Source organism: Liolophura sinensis, chromosome 4 (genome assembly GCF_032854445.1).
Source record: "Liolophura sinensis isolate JHLJ2023 chromosome 4, CUHK_Ljap_v2, whole genome shotgun sequence".
Taxonomy (NCBI): Eukaryota; Metazoa; Mollusca; class Polyplacophora; order Chitonida; family Chitonidae; genus Liolophura; species Liolophura sinensis.
The window spans coordinates 13,271,323-13,298,092 of record NC_088298.1 but is presented as its reverse complement, the minus strand read 5'-3'; the positions used below and the strand labels follow the sequence as shown (position 1 = coordinate 13,298,092).

Below are 26,770 nucleotides of genomic sequence, written 5' to 3'. Positions count from 1 at the left end.
TAACAATAGGCCAGGCTGCGGCTCTGAGAGCGTATTTGTACACATGCGCTAGAAACAAACAAAAGCACGTGGCGTTTATGCCTATGCCACTTTGCTGAATTGTGTGTGACTCTCGTCGGTTTCAGTGGCTGAACATAGCCCGTCAATATCTGATCCTCTAGACGTCGATGTCCCTTACGAAATCAAAGTCAATAGCCGCAGACCAAGCCGAGTCGGTTCAATTAATCCATCTGATTTTTTTATTCCATTGTTGTTTTATGAGGCTCTCAAGAATGTTTACTTCTCCGATGACGGTAAGCACTGCGCCTTAGGGAAAGGATACGCGAAATAATCGACCGCCCATCGCCAGATATGACAAACATCATGACTTAAAGCCACTGTCGATCTAGCCAGAGTCGATTTCGAGCCCACGACATCAGTGGCCAGTGACCAACCGCTTTAATTGACTGAACCAGCGAAGGTACGTCACAACCCGGATCAAAACACAGGTCTACCTGTATATATATATATATATATATATATATATATATATATATATATATATATATATATATATATATATATATATATATATATATATATACTGTACTTTGACTCACGATTTAAAGTACACAGCTAATGTGTGGAAATAAGTCAATACACGTAATCACGTCCCAAAATATTTAGTAAGGGGTTTTCTCGAATCATAAACATATTAGGATTTAATATAAAATCGCAGGTTTTACTATTACGTCGTTTCAATTCGTTTACACAATGCTCACACCAGTTTCTATGTTCAGTTTTGCGGCACAATATTTACATCACTTCATGGTTGCACTGCCTGTTTCGCGTACTTTTCTACACGTCAATCCGCTCTTCACAATATGTACGATGAGGTCATAAAACGTCCTCAGTTTACGTAGTGATATCATTTACAAGTGTGCACTTCTTCTGTGACGTTGCATTGTTTGCATTTGACGTAACAGCACCATATTACCCGGCACTCACAAGATTTCTTCACAACAACGTTCTGAATGTTGTAGCCTCGACCACAACACACAATATCACAACTGGAATCCTTGATGCAATGTCTCCCGTACGTACCCGGAGAATACCGAGTTTTCTTGCAAAAGCTCGGCGAATTTTCCAGATAAATTAAATCTCCTTTCTTCGGCGAGATGCCAAAGCTTACATTTAAGGCGTTGGAGTTTTTCTGGAATTTAACTAGCCTCGATCGGCCTGTTGCTTGGTTCTTAAAAGAAGCCACTCTTACAGCTCTTTCATATTTGTCTTTCAGGATTTTTCCAATAGCACTAAAGGGAAGTAACTGCCGCCAACAAGTCTTTGTTGTGCACGAACCTGAGACACCATGGCACTTGCACGTGGTCCTCACGTGATCTTTTACAATCTGAAAACAAAAACAATAACAATAAAAACAATTTGCATTTTTTTTGCTGGTTCTTGTCCTATTTTGTTTAGCCTGACACGCTGAATATTGTTCGCGCCACAGTCGACCGGTCCCTGACCAAAAACTTTACACTGTTAAATCCTGCTATTGTGAAATCGAAAACAAAACTCTGCATACATACTAATTAACATACGTGACAATGGCTATTATGATTTTTAACCTTATTACATATTTAAATCTGTGTCAACAACGATACAGAAGTGAAACGGTCGCGAGCGTTTTATTTGATATCTATTCTATTGATTGCATTTGTCTCATAAATGAGATTGGGTAATAAAATTAACATTTCATTGTTATCGTCATAAAAAATTTAAGTGATCAATTCTACACAGTAGGTTATTTCTTTGCCTTCATGCCACTTTGGGAGTCTGTTTGATGCTGACAGAAGGAGAGGTGAAGTAAGTGTAAAAGTACAGTCACTAGAAAGGTACAATAATGTCAATAATCCAAGCCTATAGTGTTTATACGCGTGCTGGTTGCGCGTGCCAAGGCATCATACTCGTTTATTACGAGCACAGAGGCAGGTCTCACTGTCAGTTGACCTGTTAGTACAACAGAGGAAAATCAAGAGAAAAGCAAACAAAGAACCCCCCATAGCTGCTTTAAATAAATTAGTTAAGCGGCCTTAATACTATCTTGAAAGGTTCGCCAAGGACAATATTAGAAAGTGTGTGTATTAAACAAGAAGCGACTTCCAACAGAGTTTCCTCTCGGGAAAGGCGTTCGACAGGGTGGTAATCTTGGCGCCTGCCTTTTCTATAGAAAACACGTTTTCTCACACCAAAAGTAACCGAACGTTCTCTTTGAAGTTTTGCTTCTTTTATCAGGAAGTAACCTTTCGCGCCGGCAACACGACAGTCTGTCTCCAGAAGACAAAAGCGGGCTTAACTTCGTCTATTTCTGCGCAGAAAATCCATTGAACGAACGCGGAGCACAAGCCTCCACGCCCGCGTTGCTCTGCCCTGTACCTCCCTCAAAACCGCCGCCATGGATTCGGTGCATCATTTCTTATTTGCTAACGTGTTAGACCTACATTTTTTACATTCTGTCAAAGACAATATATTAAATTCCTGTAGGCATTTTTAAGTGTGTATGCCTCGGATTATGGGCAAAAGTCGACATCCTGGCATTAATCGGGACTTTCTTGTACTCAAGACAGAGCTTCAAGGCAATTCCGCATTTGCAACATGTCATCTTTCATTGCCTTGACGCTTTGCCCTAACAGTAGTAATTAAAACTTACTGAACTTAAGACGTTACTGAACTCTAAACTACAAAGAGATTAGAGAAAGAAATTAAAGAAATCATTCAGTGGTCTTAAATCAAATGAGAAACAAATATTTAAAAGTTTCAACAACTCAGAAGGTCACCAGTTGCAATGATTTGGCTAGCCAGTCCAGACAAGTTGATGCATACACAAGCACTAACAATACCGAAGATCTAAAAAGTTAAACATCTATTCACAGTTCAGAAATAAATGTGAGTTTCAGTTTGCAAGCGGCGTAGCTCAAAAATTAGGAAGATAAGAATTTGAGCCGGTCTTTAATTGAGACTATGGCAGTTTGATTCAACACAATGCATGACGTCCCTTTCTCCAAGAGAACGGAAAGACATGTGTGACGTAAAGCAAAATCATCAGATTTTTGTCGTATGCGTACAGTTTGCAAACCGTTGCTTTAGCATACATAGCTTTCTTTAATGACATTTCTATGACCATGTCCAGCGAGCATCTGCCACAGGATTTTTCGAGATCATCACTGTTACAGTCGTACGACAAGATGTGAAATGATTTTAAATGACATACGTATTTCACTAAACTCCAATCAGGTTTGCACACAACATTCGTAACCTAGTTTACGAACTCGATATGTCCTAGACTGGTTTCATGGATTTGATGTTATAGAAGAAATAACAAATGTCCCAGCGCCTTGAAAACGCCACCATTGCATAAGATACTGAGGTTAAGGGTCACGCTGTTAATGTTGTTCCTTCCTAGGTAATTTTTTCCCTGCAAGCGACTTAAGTCGTTCGACAAATTTACTGCAATTACATCTCATACGGGTATACATGATTTTTGATACTACTGTCATCATCTGCTCAATTCGTATCACATATTTTTCTCAACCTCTAATCTCGGCGGACTCAAAACGAGATGTTGCGTTTCTAGTGAGCGCGCTCGTTGAGAGCTCACGCTCGTTGAGGGCTGAGGCAAGCAGTTTACAATGGCACAAATACTGCGCCATACTTTTCAGATTGGTTCGGATATAAATGGCAATCAAAACTGGTATGTTATTTGACGCAATGACCTTGCATTGAGCCAGACAAGTAGTTATTAAATCAATGCGTGGTCGTGGGTTTCCCCCGGACTCTGCCGGCCATAATGCTTGCCGCCATAATGCCCACCATAATGCTGGCCGCCGTCGTATAAGTGAAATATTCTTGACTACGGCGTAAAACACCAATCAAATAAATAAATAAATTAAATCAATACGAAATTGGCCGTTAATAACAAGACAAATTTGATTTTAACGTTGGAATATATCGCCATGACCATAAAAGTAATGCCAGACCTATTTAGAGAAAGCAAAACGTTTGTTAACCACTGTTATGGACAACTACCAAGTAATCATACACCTGTTGAAAATAAATTATCGGAAACGAGCTTACAGTGAAAATGCCTAATCTTACAGCTTGTGAAGGAACCTCGTCTTGTAGAGAAGAGGTCTTATTACAGTCTAGGATTTAAATTGCATTATGAATGAGCCTATCTTACAAACAAGGAGTCTAATCTTACATCATAAGAATGAGACCTTACAGCGAAGGAACCTTATTTTACAGCGAAAGAACCTAATCCAAAAGCCTGGGAACCAAATCTTATGATGAAAAGGCCTATCTTACAGCGAAAGGAGTCTAATCTTATAGCATCACACTTTACATCGAAAAGTCTATTCCTAAAGCCAAGGAGCCTAATCTTATAACATGGAAATTAAACCTCTTAGTAAAGGAGCCTTAGATCTTACAGCGAATGAGCAAAGGGACCGACGCTTTCAGCGTGATACCCTAATTCTGATCTTCCCATTCCCGGGAACTACTATTGCTCAAAATATAATACCCTTATTGTCACTTTTTTATACTCAGCAGAGAAGTTAACAGAGGAGCACTTATCATCTTAGCTGTCATTAAGTGGTCCACTTCACGAATTTGTCAACACGCATGTGCATTCTCAACCTGATCCTTTTAACTCGACCACAAAGGACTTCACGGGACTAAGTTTTCTGTCAACAAACTCGTATGCATAATACGGTGCTGCGGTGGATGTTTAATGACTCCCACATAAAACCAATTTGCTCAGTCAAGTGGGATTACCGTCTTCAATTGGCCAATTGTAGGATCGAATTCCTCAATATTTACACAGCGCCCTCTGCCGAAATATTTCATTACAAAGGGGAGTGAACGTTTCTCGCCCACGTCAGCATATTTTTCGTTAGTGGCTTGTAGTGTGGGAATATGTTTGAAAATATGATGTCAGGGCAAACATACGGTGAAACATGCTCAAACTTGAACTAGCGTATGTAACACTTCTTGAATCTGGAAAGTACAGTCAGTATTGTTCAGGGGATTGTTCACTCGCTTACTTAGACATCAATCATTCACTCAGTCATTAAGTCTAGGCTCTGGCTCAGTCATTTGAGTGAGTGGGTGTGTGAGCGGGTGTGTGAGCGAGTGACTATATGTCTGACTTAATATCTGGATGATCGAGAGAGTAACTACCAGCCTGTCAGTCTATCCGTCTGCCTAAGTTAGTAAGTGAGTGACTTGGTGTTAGGGGCACTTGTTGGATGCCTTACTGAACAAGACTAATCTGAAGGCTGAAAAACGTAATGATTATCTGACAAATGAACTGACAAGCAAAGGGACAACCAGCTGGTCAACTAACTCTCTTCATCAAGGACAGGAAGGCGGACTGTCTAGAATTTACCTTTAATCCGAGGTTTATGTTGTGTTGGTCAAGTTCTGCCCGGACGTCTTTGCCGGATCTCCGGGCCCTTCCAAGAAACCTTCGGGTAAATTTGAGACCGAACTTGATGTTATCTCCACAGCCTCCCCAACCCCACGTTTTCCTGTGCGTCAGATTTTTGGATTCGTCGCACGTGCACGTCTCGAGACGCTGTAAGCTGCAAGCACGCGCAAAGGCATGCACGAGACCAGCTGACGTTATGGAATACAGAAATGAGGTTTCTTTGAAACCTGAAATGAGAACGGGAAGAATACACATGAATTTGGAAAAATAGCAATTATTTGAAAGCAATAGAAAATGTTCCCGTGATAATAAAGAATTTTACCTTACATGTATATAATATAAATACTAATTCGAATACCTATATCAGAATTGCTTTCTTCTATGATTATCGTAACGCTAGCACAGTGATATTAGCACCCTGCTTTAGTGCTGGAGACCTTTATAACAGAATAATGCATAGATTTCGACCTTCAACTAACATTCAGCAATTAAAGGAAAGTACAGGACTTTTTTGCTCTGTGCCTGTATGCTGACATGAATAAAGTGAATGAAGTGAATTATTAACGAACTAATTAAATTAAGAAGCTAGTGTTCCTCCCGCAGTGCTGATATCATTCCTGACGTCCTCGCCAAGTTGTTTTAGTGATGCAGGGCTATACCTAATACATCATTGTGACCGTTTTGTGAAACCACGGTGACCTTGATAAACCATAAACATTTTCGCGAGAAAAAAATGTATGATCTGTTTAGAGTACGATCCAATCCAAAATACCACAAAACTTCTTTTTTATCTCTGTTTATGATTTGCATTTTCACAGATGCACGAATAGAAAGTTCGTGTTTATTTGACCTATAGACACAATGTTGTCCGCCTATGCGTCACGTGATTATGTTTTACAACCGTCGCGTGCCTCTACGGAAACAATGAAACCGGATGCCCAGCCTGTTTTGCCGTTTACAAAGTCATCAGTAAAACTTGTCGTGTGTCGAAATGTAAAGGATCCTTTTAGAGCTGCCCTGGTTGTTTTAGACGTGTAACAGCAAACATCAGCAGATAACATTAACAATATATAGATTACATGATGTGGTACATAATGAAATGTCATATAACTTAACAAACAACCCCTGTAAAATGGACAAGTGGTTACAATGAATTCCCATGCGGTTAACTCACCTCCACTTGATATCAAACACCCACCCCTTCCCTCTCCCAAAAAAGACTGTAAAGTCAAATTACTAAAAGCTTGTTCAATAAGACAAAAAGAAGGTGAAGGCAAAACTGAAGTTGAAAAGCCCTCGATCTACAATTTTCACTATTGGTATTCAGGCGTCTGTATATTCTATCAACGACGATAAACCAATTACACCGCCATCAATATAGCAGCCTTAAGTAGTGACAAGCTTATATGCGTATTAGTTATAATATTTCCAGTTGAAACACTTTTTTCAACACAACTGTTGCATTTTTATAGTAAGCAAAACGTAGAGAAATGTGAAAGTATACTGCCAGTGGGAGATCGTCAATTTACCGCAAATAATGAAAATCAGTTTCTGCGATTTGTCCTGGTTTAGGATGCTTTAGGCATTATAAACCTGACCTGCATGGCTCGTAGTGACTGACAATGGATTTAGTTCTCTTGTTTGTAAACAGTATCCAAAAGCTCTGGCACACTGCCCCAAAATTTTATTTTAATTCCTCTGAACCCTAGATTAGGGGCTATATATACATCGTGTTGAATACTAATACCGCGTTGGCGCTTTATGAACATATTTGGATAACGACAACTAACACACTAGCATGAATCACGATTTTGAAACTGATTAAATTTATACGCCTGAATATTCCCAATATCTTACGTTCTTAGTTTTGGTGTTTTGTGTTGAGTCTTGCTATCTCAATAGTGTGTTTGTTGGTAGAAACACTTATAGTCTATGATAATGCCCCTGACATATAAGAGAGAGTCTGCATGGTAGAAGAGCCAGTCAGGCTGAGATCTGGACCTGGCTTATATAGTAGGTCATAAATACAGACTGGTTGGCTTAAATGGGAGTGTATACAATGGGAATGTCACAGCAAGATGATGTGAAATACACGTAATTATGTGGTATCGTGTGGTACTGACAGAAATACCGCAACCATAACCGTATAGAATGCTTTCTCCACACCAGCACTAGAATTGAGTGCCAGCCCAGCGTGCGTAGCATTCTACGGAAGCTCATGTGGAGCATCTGTCTCTCATAACCGCAAAACGGGAATTCCGAAATTTCAACAAGAATTGCTCTCCACGCCGATTCCAAATGTCAATTTCCGGATCCCTTCTGACACTCGTTTCTCATGTCCGCATATTTTTACATTTCATATTTGGTTACTCTTTCTCTTTTGGTCGGTGCGTCTCCTGCACCTCAAGGATTAATAGACGTCTTGATTTTGATGAAGGCCTCGGATAAATAAACAGAAACCACATAGTACATTCGTAAGCATACACATTCGTATTCTCTGACATGAATCTATGCACTGAAACAGACACTGACTAAACAGCCGTCATCAATAATGGAGGTTCCATGTCAATAACCGCAAGGCCATTTCCCAAAGTGACGTTTAACACAAACCACCAAAAGACCAGTGAAAGTATATACGAAATTAGCACGGAATCATGAAAACAGAAGCAGTCAACAGTTTCTGTTATATAAAAGCTAGAACTGTTTTGCTAGAACTTTTCTAGACTGTACTTCTACCCGCCCTAAAAAAAATCAACTTGGACATACTTTGGGTGTAAGCATTAATGATGCATTAGAATTTATTTCGCACCGTGTCATGGTGGATTTAATGGAAATTTACTCATTGATCCTTTTATCCGTGTACGTAATAAACAGAACTACGCCATCTTAATCGGTTGAAGCGATCTCTAAAGAAAGGCGATGCGAACTCATCCACAATTTCGTCGTATGCCAAACTTGAAGGGATGGCTATCTAACTGAGATCATGGCGAATACAAAGTGATGCCGACACGGTCACCATGTACGCCCCATATGACATACTTAACGAAATGCTGCTGTTTTTCTTTTTCAAGCCTCATCTTCGTAACACATCATATCGCTTCTCCCGTTCTCTCAAAAACTGCGCAATACACCAATCAAAGTGAATCATTAACCAACTAATTAAATTAAGAAGCTAGTGTTCCTCCCGCAGTGTGGAGAGATAATGGTATCTAAGGTGATAGGAGAACACATTCCCTTCTCGACCCCACCCTGTATTGAGTGAAATGGCAGACACAGCGCTGTGTGAACTCTGAATAAAGACAGGTCCTCCTCCCCAGGGAGTCTGAGTGTGAATATGTCGGTTGTCGACCGCCTTTGAGAGTCTGGACAGAGCCATCTTTCTTCTAACTCCACATGCTCTCAAGGCGGATATAAGCGAGATGTAGTTCCTCGGAAAAGTACAAGGAAATAGGCGGACTCTTTTGAAGGTTCTGACTGGTTGATTATTTTGATTTACTGATTCCAAAAATTAAATAATATTGACTGAATAGTTAATTTGATGGTTTGAAAAATGGGCTGAGCTCTGACTGGTTGAATAGTTTGATTTATTAATAACGTGAATCTTTAATTAAATTAATTTGACTCATCGATGAACTCACCTACTAAAATCTCAAACCACTGATTCACTGCAAAAATTTAACGTGTTTCTGTCAGTAGTGATACATTTTTCCTTTAATCATATATAGACACTTGGAGCAAACTACAAAAAAATATTTGTTGAGTAATGAATCAATTGGAGCCATGAGCCGATGTATAAAAGTGTGAGATGTTAATTTTGAAGAAAACAACTATTTCATGTTGCGACTTTAATTACAGGGGTGCTTGTCACAGCGCTGTCTCACTGAGTACTCTAATACAGAGTCGTCGATCCAGTACTGAATTGGCCTTTCTCCTACTACCGAGCTCCAAGCTAAGTAAGTACCAGTTCTACAGGTTTTTATGCATCAGGTACATAGTAAGATTTAAGCAGTGGTTATTCGGTGCAAAATGACTCATTTGTGAAAAAGAGAGGACGAAATGGCCGTGCCATGACGCAGGTCTTGTCGGTAAAAATTCAGGCAAGATTGAAAAAGTTGGCTAAAATTTCTTCAATTATTGCACCATCTTAGCTTTGTGGTATCCCATACAGCCACGTGGGTGACCTACTTTAACCATCCACCATGGAGATATGGTATCAGGCATCATCAAACCAGCTGTAATCGTAGATTGAGACGTACAGTTTATGCAGTGGTTATAACATTAGATAAGTCGGGAGCCTCCTGCCGGCACGCGTGGGCGGGGCACGGTGTGATAAGTGTAGCCGCATGAAGCGGTAAAGGGAGATAAATACGTATTCGTTTCACACTTTCGTGCTCCGTGGATGAATCGATCACGACAAGAGCATTTTGAAAAGGAGGCAGAAACGGAATTTTGTCTTAAATACACGAAATAAAGTGAAATAATTTGAAAGAGCACCAAAAATGAACACAAAACATTTTTCAATTACTGTTTCTCTGATAATATATTTTTAATTTATTTATTTATTAATTGATTTATTTATTTTATTTGTGTTTTACGACGTACTGTAAAAAACAAGAAAGCGGCCAACATAATGATGGGAAGAAACCAGGCATAGCTCAGGGGGAAATAATATATATTTGATGTGCAGCTGATGTGAGTTTACAAAACTGTTTATTTAAAAACATATCCAGTTTTGATCGTTTTGTGTAAACAACTGTCCGTCGTAAGGTTCACACTAAGGATTTAAATTCATTAGAGCTATTCAAATTTTTAAAACATAAATGGGAAAGTACAAAGTGAGTTAATCCAGAGAAAATATGAAAGTGCGGTTAACATTTAGTTATTTCCAATTGTCATTTCGAATAGGGGATGGTCCTCTTCAACTTTGATCGCCTTGTGACCTAACGATTCAAAGGAAACCACTTTAATCACTCAGTCAAGGCTCGCTCCAAGCTTAGATATATTTATTTCATTATTTCATTAGTGCTTTATACGCCGACAGACGGCATATGGTGGGAGGAAATCTGACAAAGCCGGAGGGAAACCCACAAAAATGGGTAAACTTAGATTTAAAAAATAGAACTGTGAAACTGCAAATCTTTAGGTAATTTTTGTGGAGTAATGTATTAGACAATTCGTGACACTTCCTAAACTTAACGGCCTACAGTCTACTCAGCCATACAACATATCATTTAAGTGACCTTAGTTCCATGTTAAGTAGAAGGAAGAAAGGTCCTACGTATGTTACACATGCCAGGGTTACCAGCGGAAAAGTTCACACAATTAGTTTTCTGGGATAAAAACTAACATCCTTAACTCATGAGTATCTGAGAGTCAATTCGATATAAGACAGATTGCCGCACATGCCATCACAGACCGAGTAGCTGAGTTCTCACGTGAAAGGTCATCAGTATACCCTAATAATTTACGCGGAGGTAGTGTCTGTGTTGTTATCGCCAGCCATGAATGAATCAAAAAGGAGTTCTAGGTTTTTGGCGTTATTTAACGAAACTGGCCTTAGTGAACTTAACTTTGAATATGGATCTTCTATAAGGATTTTGGAACTTGGTATTGCACAATTAAACACATAGTCGGCTGCCTTAGAGGTAAAACAAAATGGTGTCTTTTTGTAACACAGTATATTTTCACGGTTGTCACTTATCTGACGAGAATGCAATATGAATCACAAAACTTAACTTTATGGAGGCCATCAGCATTTGGCAGCTGGAGCGGTCGGAAGTTACCGAGAAATGATTGACCTAACAACTTACCACACTGCCTTCGGGCAATCATCATGTGGCTAAGATCAAGTTAAGCAGACAGTAGGTTGAAACGCAGATCGGTGCCAGACATTTCACGTATTAAATACAGGCTGAATGACCCATTTAGGTTATTTTGCGGAAGCTGTGAATGTTATGTACTCACAGTTTCTTCTTCCAGATCTGAAGTTTAAAATCCTAAGTTCTTCCATTACTGATGTTTATCTTGACTTGTACGTAGATTATGCGCGTAAATATAAATTCAAAATATTTCATTTGTAAGAATATACTGCTCAAAATACGAAAAGAACCAAGTGGGATGTACGTGTCGGTCAAATTCTTTACAGTGTTTATATAATAATGGTGTTTATACAGTATGGGCCGAAACAACCGCTGTATGGCCACGGCACATGGTCACCTTGAATTCGAGAGACCAGAGATCAAACCCGGGTCGGGTCATACTAAATACTTTAAAAATAGTTCTGCCTCGTTTGAGAGGCTAGAGAAAGAAAACAGGACTGGTGGGCCCGTTGTTAGTATAATGTAACTGGATGGAGTGTCATACCTGGTGTCCTTGGCAGGATATTTTCAGAGGCGACAGCACATTGGCGGCATTTACTCGCCCTGCCACCAGAAGACATAGTATATGTACACATAGCTAATGGCTCCACGTCGTCGTGTGACTGGAAAATATATAATATTTCACTTATACGACGGCGGCCAGCATTATGGTGGGAGGAAACCGGGCACAGCCCGTCGGAAACCCACGACCATCCGCAGGTTGCTGACAGACCTTGCCACTTACCACCGGAAAGGAAGCCAGCATGAGCTGGGCTTGAACTCACAGCTACCGCATTGGTGCAAATCAGTACACACGTATTATACTTGTACATGCCAAAGTTTCTAAATTCCTATAAAAATTCATGCTAGACAAATAGTCTTGAATAAAGTTATCCTTTGTGTACAGGCTAATAACATTGAAAACTTCAATATAGATGCCCATAACACAGGGGGTTCAGACCACAGACAAAGCTATCACCCTCTTCTACAACAAGTTTCCTCCCCTGGTCTTGATCAGACGTACACGATACACTTACTCTGGTTCACAATATCTAAAAGTTGACAAAAAACCGTTTATTTTTTTTATCGCAAAATGGCTCGATTAGAGTATAATATCGATCTAGATCCTGCAATTTCTCTTCGTTGTCCGTCAAGGGACGGTTTGTTCTGTTATACTGCATGAGACGTGGGGATTTCCTTACCTGATATCAAATCAACCTTTAATGGAGTTTACACAGATGTGGCAACACTACGTCAAGGGGATGCATTTTGATATATTAAGCGAGTGGCGAGTGCTGACCTGCTGACCGCTGGTCCCTGCAGACAAGCCATCCCTCTGTTCATGCATTTAGAGGCAAATTCGCGCTTTGGAATTTGCTATCAGACCAAGAAGCTGTCCATGTTAGTCTCTCATTTTGGTCATGTTGTATATGTTCTTGCAATGTGCCTAAAGAAGTCTAAACAAGTATTTGTAAAGTTGATGGCGAAAACAACCAATGCCATTAAATTGACAACAATTCGACTCGAACTTGTGAAATGCGGGTGGCTGCAATTAAGTACTTAACATCTGTACTGTCTGCCTTCTTCCTTTGACGTATCGTATAGATATAACCTAATCAGGTAAGTCCTTGCCAAAAAAACCAACCTGTTTTCCTGTCTTGATTTTGTTTTTTTTTGAGGTAATGAAAGCGCCATCGTTTTTACTGGCATATGTTCTGACTGCACTAAAGGTTTGCTCTTAATTTGGCGAACGTACCTATAAAATACAGTAGTGAGGCCACAGCATCAAACGCTTTGCTGTGTGGCCTCTAGTCATATTAACGTGAGTGTGTCAGAGAGTTCATACACGTAGTCAGAGACAGCCCTAGGTCATGGTAATATCCAAGGCGTTAATCATGCCTCCTAAAATAGGACAGATTCTACTGCCTTCCTTGAGACATTTGACATGGCAGTCTTCTCTCCCCATATGAGGAGATCTCGTGAGGAATCACGTGATCATATGCTCAATGTTGCGTTTCAAATTTTAAGCCCACTATCCATCAGTTCGAAAGCAAAGACATTTTTATGCAGTTCAATGGACTCTCCATTATCGTTATTTTGCTCTCTTTTTGCACACTACAGATCAAGTTTTTCTTTATTTGTGGAGTGGGAAAGAACTCTTATATGAAGTTGAATGTTCTTACATTACCAAAATGTGGGAAAAATCAGCCTTTTCTGACAAGAAGCTAGGCCGAGATAGTGACCTCAACAGCCCTCCCTGACCAAACATTAATCTGACCAGAAGCTAGGCCCAAATGGTCGCCAAAACAGTCATGCTTGACCATACTTCGAACAGAGATTGGCACCAAAACAACCGTTCATGACCATACCTCAAACTGACCAGAAGCAACACCGTGATTGTCACCAAAACAGCCCTTCATGACCATACTTCAAACTGACCAGAAGCAACGCTGTAATGGTCACCAAACCAGCCCTTCATGACCATACCTCAAACTGACCAGAAGCAATACTGTAGTGGTCACCGAAACAGCTCTTCCTGACCATACCTCAAACTGACCAGAAGCAAGACTGTAATTGTCACCAAAACAGCCCTTTATGACCATACCTCAAACTGACCAGAAGCAACGCTGTGATGGACACCAAAACAGCCCTTCATGACCTCACCTCAAACTGACCAGAAGCAACGCTGTGATGGTCACCAAAACAGCCCTTCATGACCCCACCTCAAACTGACCAGAAGCAATGCTGTAGGTGTCACCGAAACAGCTCTTCCTGACCATACCTCAAACTGACCAGGAGCAATGCTGTGATTGTCACCAAAACAGCCCTTTATGACCATACCTCATACTGAACAGAAGCAACACTGTGATTGTCACCAAAACAGCCCTTCATGACCCCACCTCAAACTGACCAGAAGCAACGCTGTGATGGTCACCAAAACAGCCCTTCATGACCATACCTCAAACTGACCAGAAGCAATGCTGTGATGGTCACCAAAACAGCCCTTCATGACCCCACCTCAAACTGACCAGAAGCAATGCTGTAGTGGTCACCGAAACAGCTCTTCCTGACCATACCTCAAACTGACCAGAAGCAATGCTGTAATTGTCACCAAAACAGCCCTTCATGACCATACCTCAAACTGACCAGAAGCAACGCTGTGATGGTCACCAAAACAGCCTTTCATGACCCCACCTCGAACTGACCAGAAGCAACGCTCTAGTTGTCACCAAAACAGCGCTTCATGACCATACCTCAAACTGACCAGAAGCAACGCTGTGATGATCACCAAAACAGCCCTTCGTGACCATACCTCAAACTGACCAGAAGCAGCGCTGTGATGGTCACCAAAACAGCGCTTCCTGACCATATCTCAAACTGATCGGAAGCTAGGATGTGATGGTCGCCAAAACAGTCTTTCTTGACCATACCTCGCTCTGACCCGAAGCTAGGCCGAAATGGTGACCAAAACAGTCTTTCTTGGCCATACCTCGCTCTGACCAGAAGCTATGCCGAGATGGTCACCAAAACAGTCTTGCTTGACCATACTTCGAACAGAGATTGGCACCAAAACAACTTTTCATGACCCCACCTCAAACTGACCAGAAGCAACGCTGTGATTGTCACCAAAACAACGCTTCATGACCATACCTAAAACTGACCAGAAGCAACGCTGTAATGGGCACAAAAACAGCCCTTCATGACCATACCTGAATCTGACCAGAAGCAACACTGTGATTGTCACTAAAACAGCTCTTAATGACCATACCTCAAACTGACCAGAAGCTAGGATGTGATGGTCACCAAAACAGTCTTTCTTGACCATACCTCGATCTGACCCGAAGCTAGTCCGAAATGGTGACGAAAACAGTCCTTCCCGCCTGTATCTCAATCTGACCAGAAGGTAGGCTGTGATGGTCACCAAAACAGCTCTTCCTGGCCATACCGCTGTCTGACCAGAAGTTGGGCCGAGATGGTCACAACAAAAGCCCATCCTTGCACATACCTCCATCTGACAAGAAGCTAGACGGAGGGATCACACATGAGTAATTGTCATGGTTGCCTGGTGAAAACGTGCACAGCTGAGCTAACAGTTTAGATTTAAAGGTACGACTTTAAGACACGATTTACAATACTACCTTTCAGTAACCGTAGTAGAACTTGATTCATGCGTTCGGTCTCACGGGTCAAGGGCAGTAAAATCGCAGCATATCAGTGTTTTAAGCATCTAAACTATAAAATAAAATATGTTGCTTCCTTTCAATGTAAAGAAAACTGTGGCGATAGAATATTAGCACATAACAGCACAGAAAGTTGTCCCTAGTAAGCGACATAAGCTAAGGTACGCTGTAACGTCTCTGAAAAGTGATTCCACAGGAAATTCAAAAAAGAATATTATTGAGCAATATTTTAACTTCTATATTTTTAAGTGAGTAATTTTGACAATTTACTTCACATAGGTGGTTTTGCCGTATTCAGAACCATTTCTGAGTACTTATAAGACAGCGGTCAGGTTTATGGAAGGGGACAGTCACGGTGTAACCACCCATCCACACACACACAAACACACACACACACACACACACCTGCCATAACCGGGTGTTATACTGGATCACGACCGGCCCAGAATATTTTAAGGTCCTTGACTGGAGTTGCTGTTCCATGGACATAAAACAAATTCCAATATATCATTTCAACACTGAGAGGTTTTAGCACAGGCACCAGTGATTCCTAAAATCGGTGAAGTAGTTCTCCGCCAAAACCGCAGTGGTTACTTGCCTGCACGCCACATTTAACCTGAAGTGCTGGTATTTCGGGAAATTGGGATCTTATCTAAATTAATATCTGTGCTTTCCATTCGACTTTGAATTACGTTCATACGGAAGAGTGTACACACGACTGCAATCATTTCGCACAAGAGATAAAAAAAACTTTTTTCTCTTTTTGTAGTTTTTCTTATAATTACGTCCAATGCAAACTCACATAATGAGATATGAAAAGAGACGAATGAGATACAGTTGTTATGGGTGCTATAGGAATGTTACGCGCGCGATGCAACTGACACCAGTGCGACACGAATGTCAGTTTTTTTCTTCTCAGATTTCTCTTAGCTAAACGGAGCATTTTTGAAAAAGAAGTTTTTTTTTTCTATAAAATCTTGTCTGGTCAACTACATTGTAATTATTCCGGTAAGGTTTCATGGACTCTAAATAATGCGATAAACCTTTTTTGTGAATTTTCTGGTACGAAAAAAATGCAAACAAGTCACTGGAAGTATTTCTGGACACAGTTTCAAGTTAAGACTCACATTATAATTTACTTTATGTACGCTTTAATTTGGACATTGATTTGGTTAACAGTCTGAGGTAGGGGCTTGATCATTCACCTAGCTTGGATTTTATACACCATTTACAAATATACGGTAAATATTAAAAATATAGCTAATTTTTCTCCTCGAAAAACCGAATGCGAGGCAGTGTCATATTTCAAATTCTTCAAATTTTGTTTCGTCGGAGCAAAATATTATGGTCAGAATTCCTGTAAACATAATCGTAAACAGGGCATCTGATTCCAAGGGAAATCCCGGGTAATTGAGTAGACGCGAGTCTGGGCAACGGGCATCCTGAAAGCCGTAATCCAACATGGAAAGCGAACGACCGTCGACTCCGTCAAAATGTTGTGGCTGAAGGGTTATCTAGGATAGATCAAGCCACAAGCATTCACACGGCTGACAGAGGCCGTAAACATTTGTTCATAGGGTAAACAAACAAGTGGTGAGTGTATCAAGTCCTGTCTCTGACTACAGCTAACGACATAGCTTATACTTGCACGAAAATGTCCAAATGCTTGCCGAAGACGTGTTTTCGCAAATGTATAAGGGGGGATCACAGTAAAATAAATTATAATGTTTTGGTGTATCAAACTGTGCTAACATTTGCCATGCCCTTGCCGTCATTTTGTTCAATGTGTGGTTTAGATTTATCAATTTTGCAATCTGGATAACATGAGTATAGGGATAATGTGTTCTAGGTTTGCAAATGTTCCAGACATGTAAATGACCCAGAGATACCAATTTTCCAGGCATGCAAACTTTCAAGAGATATGGTTCTATGTTCCATTACATTATGCATTAGGTATGGAAATATTCAAGATATACAAATAGTCTAAGAATACAAATGTTCTACATGGGGTTTTCATGGTGTGGTGGTTAACACGTTAGCGAAGACCATTGACTCATGAGCCTCTCACCAGTGCGGTCGCTGTGAGTTCAAGCCCAGCTCGATCAGTAACATGCGGATAGTCGTGGATTTTCCCAGGGCTTTGCCCGGTTTCCTCCCATCATAATGATGGCAGCCATCGTATAAGCGAAACATTCTTGAGTATGGCATAAAACACCAATCAAATAAATAAATGTTCCATGCGAGTAAATGGCACCATAAGAGCATAAGTGTTACACATGAACAAAATGTACTGGACACATATATGGCTCGTGCAAGCATACGAATATTCAAAACCTTTAAAAGTTTAAAATGTTCGAAATATTTTCATTATCAGCATCGTCGACCGAAATTTAAATCCAGAGGTTTGTCTGGTAGCTGAAAACGTCTTCAGTAAGCTGCATTGCGGATCAATGAAATAAGGAAAGAAAAATTACCCCAAGGCGTGAGCCTGGATGCAGATCTTTTAAATTATCCAAACGATATAAATATTCCATGGACATTTCTCTGAAGTCCACCTAAAATACGCTTCTTGACCTTAGGGTCTACTTGTTCTTATTCTTATCTTGTTGTGTAGCTGTTAAGAATTTCTTAAAGTTTATAAGTGCCTTCTAACACAATACAATAGATTCTCCTGCACTGGTAAAACTATTATCAAATATAATACATTTACAAGATCTCTGCTAAAAAGCTGATTTTCATTTCCACTTTCTCAAAGGGGGGCATCACGATTTGCGGATAACATACGCTAAGAATTTATTGTTTTCATCCCACATCCGTTGGAAACGCACCAAGAGGAAATTGTGAACAAATTATTACATCGACGCTATGATTCATGTTTGTAACAAGTATGAAAAACAACTCTTTTGCAAAGCGACAAAAATCCAAATATGAGCAGGCATTGCCATATCGTCGTGGCGAGTATTTCCTGTGTGAGATGATTGCATGTAGTAACGGCTGAGTAAGGGATTAAATGTTTAACAGGGTTGATGTTTATTTCTGTGAGACGGTAAACTAAATTAGTCTGTCTGTATGTGCACCTGCAGCTTTTAACATCCCTGTGCAGAGCAGATACAATAGACATAGAACTTTGAAAACAGTTATAACAAAGAAAAAATTCTTTTCAGATTTTCTGCTAAGAACTAGGTAGTTTCTATCCGGAAAACTTGTACCATGACGGAAACGAATATTGGTCATTAGTTTTTCCGTCATATGAGCAATATATGTTGGTTATATTTCAACAATCATATACGACGGGCAATCCCGTAATTAATCATTGTATCAAACCTTGGTACAACTGACCGCTTTATAAGCAACGTCTAGCATGTTGCCTTGGTCAATTATCTTGGAGAAGACACAAGGCATGGCATATTTCGCTGTAACAGCATACTATATATACGTTACACCATGTCCATTAATTATGGTCCATATGTGAATGAAAAAAAGAACAATAACTTAGTACCAGTACTGTGAATTAATATTATAAGTGTATTAACAGTTCTATTCTTTAAGATAGGAATCGAAATGATTTGCATCGATTCTTATTGAATAACTCTTTTTGTTCAAAGTATAATTCATGTGGCCGATTAGTGAAACCATCCACTATTCCAGCCTAAACAAAAGCGCAACTGAAAATCACGTACACAGGTCATTTTATTCCTATATCCGGTCTGGCTTTGGTGAAAACGAAACTAGAGAAACCGGTAAACTAAACTGCATAGGCTTCCGGCAACACTTGATGAGGTTATCTTGGCTGGTTCGGATGCCCTGGGGTATGGTGAGCTCGTGGTAGGGGTAGAGGGAATCTGACAAGTTGGGTGGGTGAGTACGGGCCAGCAGGGCGCATGGGCTCCTATCAAGCAGTAGTTTCAGAGTCTGACCCTCCCTTACGTTTTACAAGAGGCCCGATGACGCGTCTTCGGCTAGAAATAAATTATATCTCAGAATTGTTTATCAGCGTGCCAATTTCAATTGCCTCAGTCGGGCGGGTGGGTAGGGTATTACGTGTATAAACGGTGTAACGTTGACGTAAGGGCCGACCTGACGTGAAGATTAGGTTTGCTGATCAACATCCACATATGTTTTCTGATCTAGGAATCGTGAGATGCTGTAATAAAAGAAAGCAACGTGAGGTTCTTGAGCCTATATGCTGGGGCTATTGTCGTAAAATTCAAAACAACATTTTCTTCGTTTTCGATCTAGGTTTTAATACGATACTCGGGGCCAACCTATGCAAGCTAAGATCAAATTTAACAGATGTCCCGACCGTTTATTGAAACAACAACGACAAAGACTTAAATCTGAGAGTTGGCTTATGACTTGGGCTTATGACTTATGATCTCGTGTAACTCATGAATTCCTATCTCACCACAAGTTACCTGTTAAAATTTTTTTGTCGATCTATAACAAAACCTCATCAATACAACGGAGCCCATTCACTTCAATAATAAAAATATACTAAAGTCAGATTCGGACATAAAACAGGAGAGAAAAAAATAATGGCCAGCAATGGATTTGAACGCCGAACTCGGCGACACAAGATATATAGGTGGAGATCATCGACCTACATTCACACAATTCAACGCTGAACACATGCTGGGTGAACTGGGAATAAAAATTATGCGAAGACCGTTGATTATCTTCGTGACACTTGCAGTCCCTGTTACATTTCACATTCCCACAATATGTTTCACGTAAAAAAAATCCAGATATATATCTGGAGGAATATTTGGCGTATCTAACAGAAGTAATAATGCACCACTGAAAGCCAACATGTGTTAGCATCAAGTCCAGTGTATATTTATCCCATGGCGACTGCATGGGCCGTGTGAGAAAGAACCGCGAAGCGTGGAATGTTCCCTATAAGATCTGCGCGACTTAGCAGTACTCTTAACCGCATCATTCACATATCTCAAACAAACAAGCCACCGGGCGAGTATACATACACGCGCGGACCTGTTAGAAAACCAAACATAACTGTTTATTGTGATAATTGATAGATTCGAGATAGGGTGAAATTCGTGGTTTGTAATATCATCTAAACTTGACCGTTTGATGGATGACTCCGTGTTTTACACCGTATACTACTAAAATGGGTGAGAAATACTTTTCGCGTGCACACGTCAACATAGAGTTCTATATTTGGACGTGTACAGCTTTAAGTATACACGGTTTTTTTCCCCTAAGGTTACGGAGTGTAATAAAGGTTTACCGAACTACTAAGCGGAAATATAAGATAAGAAGACAGGTCCAACTCTTCAGAGGTGTCCATCGTTAGCTTTATAGTTCTTGGAAATGAATTTACGTAAGATTTACTTTATTTACAACTGATTCTATATCCAACTAGACAAAGTAAACACTTGTGACAATCTGCCTCATTATATAACGAATACAGATGATTACATTCAGTGCAGGTTTTTCATAATGAATTCAGTGACTGACTACGAGCTCTTGCAGTAACTCGTACATTTCTCAATGTACACAATGTGTTTAAAATCTCTTACGAAAATACAGCTATCGTGCAGAATTTTTTCAGGTTCCTGGCGAATGGCGGTGGTTCACTTGTAAATTAAAATATATACCATATAAACCTACGAATCAAAATAAAAGGGAAAAGAACAAGAAAATTTACCTACTTTAATTTAATTAATCTCTCACAATTAAGCCTTAGAATTAATCCTTGCGAGAACATGTGATTGCAATCATATACGTTGTTATAAACAAGGACTGGATTCGATCCCTTGTACTGAAGTAAATAGTGTATATAGGTCACAGTTTTGACATTTCATCTTTCGTCATTGGACATTAACTTAAATAGGGAGGGTTACCAGACCACTTCGACTTACTACGAGACGTCGCAGCGAATGCCAAATTGCGCTTGCTTCATATATTAGTGTATCTGTCCTATCTTTGCCCGTTTATAGATAAGTCACTTTCATAAACCGCACCAGGCGGTAACAAAGATTTCCGCACTCGTGAACTTCATTGCTGTTATTTGCAATGTTCTTTCCAGAGTTCATTACGTGAACTCAAGCAAGTTCAAGTCGACCCAATCCAATGACCCTAAAATATTAGTGTACATAATTCTCAAATATCCATCGATGCGGAAGATTTTAAATAATCCCATTTCTTTTCATGATCAAATGGCTTGGATTTAAAAAAAAAAAACTAGGATGAGTTGTTTCCACGTAAACTGCGTAATTTGTTCCGTACTTTGCCACTCATACAGATGAAAATCGCTTTATTTGACACCTGTTACTATTCACACAAACAGTTCATTCCGGGACGAACCACTTTACACGTTTTCAGCTAAACACTTTTGAATGAAACAGGCGGGAAAGTTTCTTTCAGTTGCCAACCACTCCATGTCAACCGTACGATGTCAAGTGAGATGTAACAACATGCTTTGCGTCAAAAGTTTAATTCACAGGTGGCAAGCTGTCAGTCAAAATTTCAACGCTGCCTATCGTGTCCGGCCTTTCCTACATTCTGTATTTCAGTTGACAGTGGTGTATGGTTGTTAAGAACTGCAACCCTTAACATCTTCAGTTAGTGCAGTCTGCGCCATCCATATCAGTAAGGCTGGTATGACTCTATGCGCGCTTAAGGCGTATAGCACGATGACAGTGCCGTTGCTCAAAATGATCCTTATCAATATCAAGAATCAAGTTCAAATGCACGGACATTTCAATAAACGCTATAAACCCATAACATCTACTTCTTTATTTCTTTATTTCTTTATTTATTTATTTCATGTTTTGCTTCGCAGTCAAAAATATTTCATTTGTTTAACGGCGGACAGGTTTATGGGTGAACGAGCCTGGACAGATCATAGGCACCACGTCAAGTACCTGGCAAATTCTCCTGGAGGTAAAGCCGCTTCCGACCCGGCTGTGGCTGTATTCGAGCCTGCCACCCTGTTTATGGTTACTGTGGGCTTCTCACAAAACAATCCCAAACAATGTCAGAATTAAAAGGAGGCTTTTGTAATACCAGCCAATCACAATCGTCGACATTTGTTCGTACGGTGATCACCTTCTACGGTTAATACAGCTCTAAGTAGTGATTCCGCGGATTGATTCCATGTTGATTAATCACCACATAAATGAGTTGTTTTTTTTTTATCAGACATGCTTGACCACATAATACAGGCTTCTTTAACATCTTATCCAAAATGCTCAAAATGGCTGCAGCTTCGCTCAAGAGACATGTGACTAGAAGATGCCTGTTAATAATATTTGTCAGCATGTTTCGCAATAAACATATACTATAATTTATATCTTTGCAATAACGCACGTGCTCATGTAAATTGTAAGCTATATAATGCTAATGACTATATTTATTTGATTGGTGTTTTACACTGTACTAAAGAATATTTCACTTATACGACGGCGGCCAGCATTATGGAGGTAGGAAACCGGGCAAAACCCCGCGGAAACCCACGACCATCCACAGGTTGCTGCGAGACCTTCCCACATACGGCCGGAGAGGAAGCCAGCATGAGCTGGACTTCTCACAGCATTGGTGAGAGGCTCCTGAGTCCTGGGGCTAACCAACTGAGCCACGGAGGCCACCTAATGGCTATAACATTGGCTTTTGACAACACACAAGACAACACAGTAAACCACACAGTATCTGCTTATGTGCAATATACGCGTTATAAAGGCAATTTAGATCATGGCTGAAGTGCAGGGTGCGCCGTGGCGCTGCGGTGGAGTTTCATAACATATCGTGAGAAGTTCACACTGAACAACGTTGACATATACAACGCAGGATACTTAAACAAAGGCACCAGTTGGTTTCGAACCCAAGTCCGATCCCAAGTTTTCATAGCATCACAGTAGCTACAACTGTTGTTACTCTCTCGAACTGTCCTAAGCACCACTGATAGGCATATGCTACGGCACCCTATGTTACTATGGTTGTAATATATCAACTGACAGTGTGACTCCAATGCTAGTGTTTGTGATGTAAGTACAAATCCAGTCTTCTATTTTTCAACTGTGGCTTTCAAACTCTAAACAAATAAATGACCAAAATAAATAAATTTTGGACACAAAGTGTTCCTGATAATCTTTTTTCTACTAATAAACTGTAAATAGAAGTAAGGGTACCTTTCAATGCAATACAACACATACCCTATCTTATTGTCGGTGAGAAACTTCGTCACTACATGCCTCTATTCATTTGGGACATTATTTCTGCTTTTATATTTTTATATAGGGTCGACGAGCAGTCACAGCCCAGAATAAACTTAGCGACCTGACAAACTTCTGTCATCACCCGATAAAATGCACGAGAGCTGGAGTTGAGCCCATGACCTTATTGCTCTAGAACTTTACCGTAGTTTCATACTTGGACATCTGAGATTGCTCGGTGATCGTCTCTATTAATATATAACAAAAGGGATTTACTTACTTTTTCTGAGAATGTTCTGTCTGTAGATTCCCATTGAACAATTCCACCTCTCGTTCTGAAACTTGGCCTGGCATTCCGACAGAGACAGCTTTGTGGCATCTATGAGAGTTTCAGGGACACCTTTCCCTCGTTTGCACATTCTCTTCTGCTTGCCGTGGAGTTTCAGCATATCGCAGACACTAGGCGCGGCGTAGCTCCTAATCTTGTTGCTCATCGGTCGCTGATGTTCGCCAAGTGTCATTATCAGCACCGGCTCTCTTCCCGAAATCCTGGGGAGGACAAAAGTGAACAGATAGGCAATGACAGAAGCAGCGACTACCGCCAGAGGTGACATGCGGAAGGATTTAATCCACTTGCCTTCCTCGATGCTTCATTACATAGGAAGTTTCTTTTTTCTGTACCGTAAATCACCGATAAAATAAATGCACAGGTATTACAGAGGGAACACGGACCACTGTCCAGCGCCGTCACAGTGGCAGACAGGGTCGCTCGGCTCAGTAACTCTTCATGTCGCTCGCTGAATATTGGGATACGGTCCCATGACGCTGTTCACCGACTACACGAGGCTAGGAGGTGAGACGGAGAGAGGCCCGTTAACGCCGGCTTCGTCCCGGCTGGCGGTTTACACTTAGCGCTGGCCTTCCTTTAAACGCTCCACTCATCTTCTGCGCACGTGTTAATCCTGTTACTTGAAAGAGAATAGGTTTTATCTTGACAAAACCGACGGTTGTAAACAGAGCCCTTAGTAGGGCGCGCTCAGCGATGACTGAATAGAGTGTTGACGGCACACGCCAGGCCCTCTATCTTGATTAGTCTACGACATAATAATATTCTTTATTATTATACGATTTAATCAGCTGAAATGTTACACTCTTTACCTAGTAGTTTCTCCTCGAAAAATTAGCCAAAATTTTGATAGTTGGTCTATTAAGTTCAACAGTGCATGGTGCAGAGATTGCGGGACACGGTAGTGGCACGGGGTGGCGTATAAACATTAGCCCTGCCCTAATGCGTTACTGCTGCCCCTGGGGTCGTTTTGGCTAAGCCTTGTATATGTAAACATATATACATATCCATCAGTCTATTTCATGTTTTAAGTCTGCATTGCGTGCAATAGTTTAAATATAGCGGTAATTATATCATGGGTATACACAAACCAAAACAAGCATGTGGTAGTGCCATATGTACATATATATCACATTGTATGCAACTGGATGCAAATATAATACTGATAATAAGCATTTTTTTTATCATGCATGGGCATAAAAACTTAATGTAGGGTGTGTATCACAAATATTTCAACTTTATCGTGTCAAACTTAGTCCGCACATCGACAAATTGAAATCATTTATTTCTTAACCTCCAACTCTTAAAGAAACTGTCAGGCGGCACAGTTGTCACTCATCTTTGGGGACTTTTAAACAGTTTAAACATAATGCTACAGAAAGTCTGGATATATTTCTTAACTGCTGCTGTTAAGGTGATGATCAGCTATAAGAATTAGATACCAGCTGGATGAACGCATGTAATATTTAAAGTCGTGTTCAAATATCTTACAAACATGAGAGAAAAGACTGAGAGTAGCTGTTTCAATGTTTGTTTGTATGGCATTTGAGTTCATATAGTTTGCCATAATGATATAGTGAAACTTTGGTATAAGTATGTACCACTAGGACTCGTTTGACTTATGATGAAGAAAATTTCAAACTGTACGTTAAAGGTGAAGATTTTGCGCCATAGGCCGTTACGGCGACTATATGGATGTACGCTTCAAGTAATACGCTATTTCAGTTATGCATAAAATTTCTTTCTTTTGTCTGCCTACAAGAGACATTAGGTATTCCCTGGCTGTCATATTGCTTATCTAATCTCCATTTGGGTGACTGATTTAAAGGCTTAAGGCCACGATCGCTGTGTGTTGATGAAACGTGTGGAAATCGGCACCCATTTTGAGATGAATGATGATTTTCGTTTAAGTTCGTATGATGATATTTTTTGTTTGTTTTGTGTTGTTTTGCAGTTTGTGCATCAGTTAAACTAATGAAATGGTATTACTTAGGAAGGAAAATGTACGTACGACATGTCATACTGCGATGGGTTCTACTGAGCGGTAATAAGAGTTAAGCCTATCTTAGCTAAAGAAATAGTTTCGCGACACTAAGAAAACAAGGCCTGATTCAAAACACTAGACTATGTTTATTTGTACGATTTGAGGTAGTGAATGGACAGATTGTACAATTTGAGTTATGAGTGGATACCTTGTACAATTTGAGGTACGAGTGGACAGCTTGTACAGTCTGAGGTATGAGTGGACAGTTGCAGGGTTTGAAGTAATGAAACAGTAATTTGTAATCTGTGAACATTCTTTAAATATACATGTGTTAACAGTTTTATAATTATTAGGGGCTACGCTTTCCGGTTAAAGCACAGATTCTAATTGTGATAATCGGTCGAAACAACTTCAGGTTTCGAACCAGCGACCTCAGGAACCCGAATTTGCTGATTTCCATAACTATATTCTCAGCTATATTCAGAGAGTGCAATTCCTAATAACGCTAATATTGTTACTGACAAATCCTCGTTTTAAATGACATCCGTCAATGTGATACATGTGATAACTGTGTAACATATCTGATGAAATCTAAAATTTGATTTAATGTCAAGAGAATGACTTACCCAAAATATCCGGTTGTAACCGGAAAAACAAAGATTCCCACACACAGTAAAATTAAGTTCCTCAGAAAAGACACTGACATTTTAGATCCAGTCTGGCGTGGTCCTCATTGCGGTCCGCGTTCAGCCGAACCCTT

At 40.2% G+C, this 26,770-nt stretch overlaps 1 protein-coding gene across 1 annotated transcript; it reads right to left on the bottom strand.

Moving 5' to 3' along the window:
- Window positions 1–762: 762 nt before the first annotated feature.
- Window positions 763–26,770, bottom strand: LOC135464947 (protein Wnt-9a-like). Its single transcript, XM_064742537.1, has 4 exons — window positions 26,637–26,770; window positions 23,961–24,229; window positions 5,426–5,694; window positions 763–1,387 (listed from the first exon to the last, which is right to left on the bottom strand). The coding sequence occupies exons 1-4, from the start codon at window positions 26,714–26,716 to the stop codon at window positions 908–910; spliced, it is 1,098 nt and encodes a 365-aa protein (XP_064598607.1). The 5' UTR covers window positions 26,717–26,770; the 3' UTR covers window positions 763–907.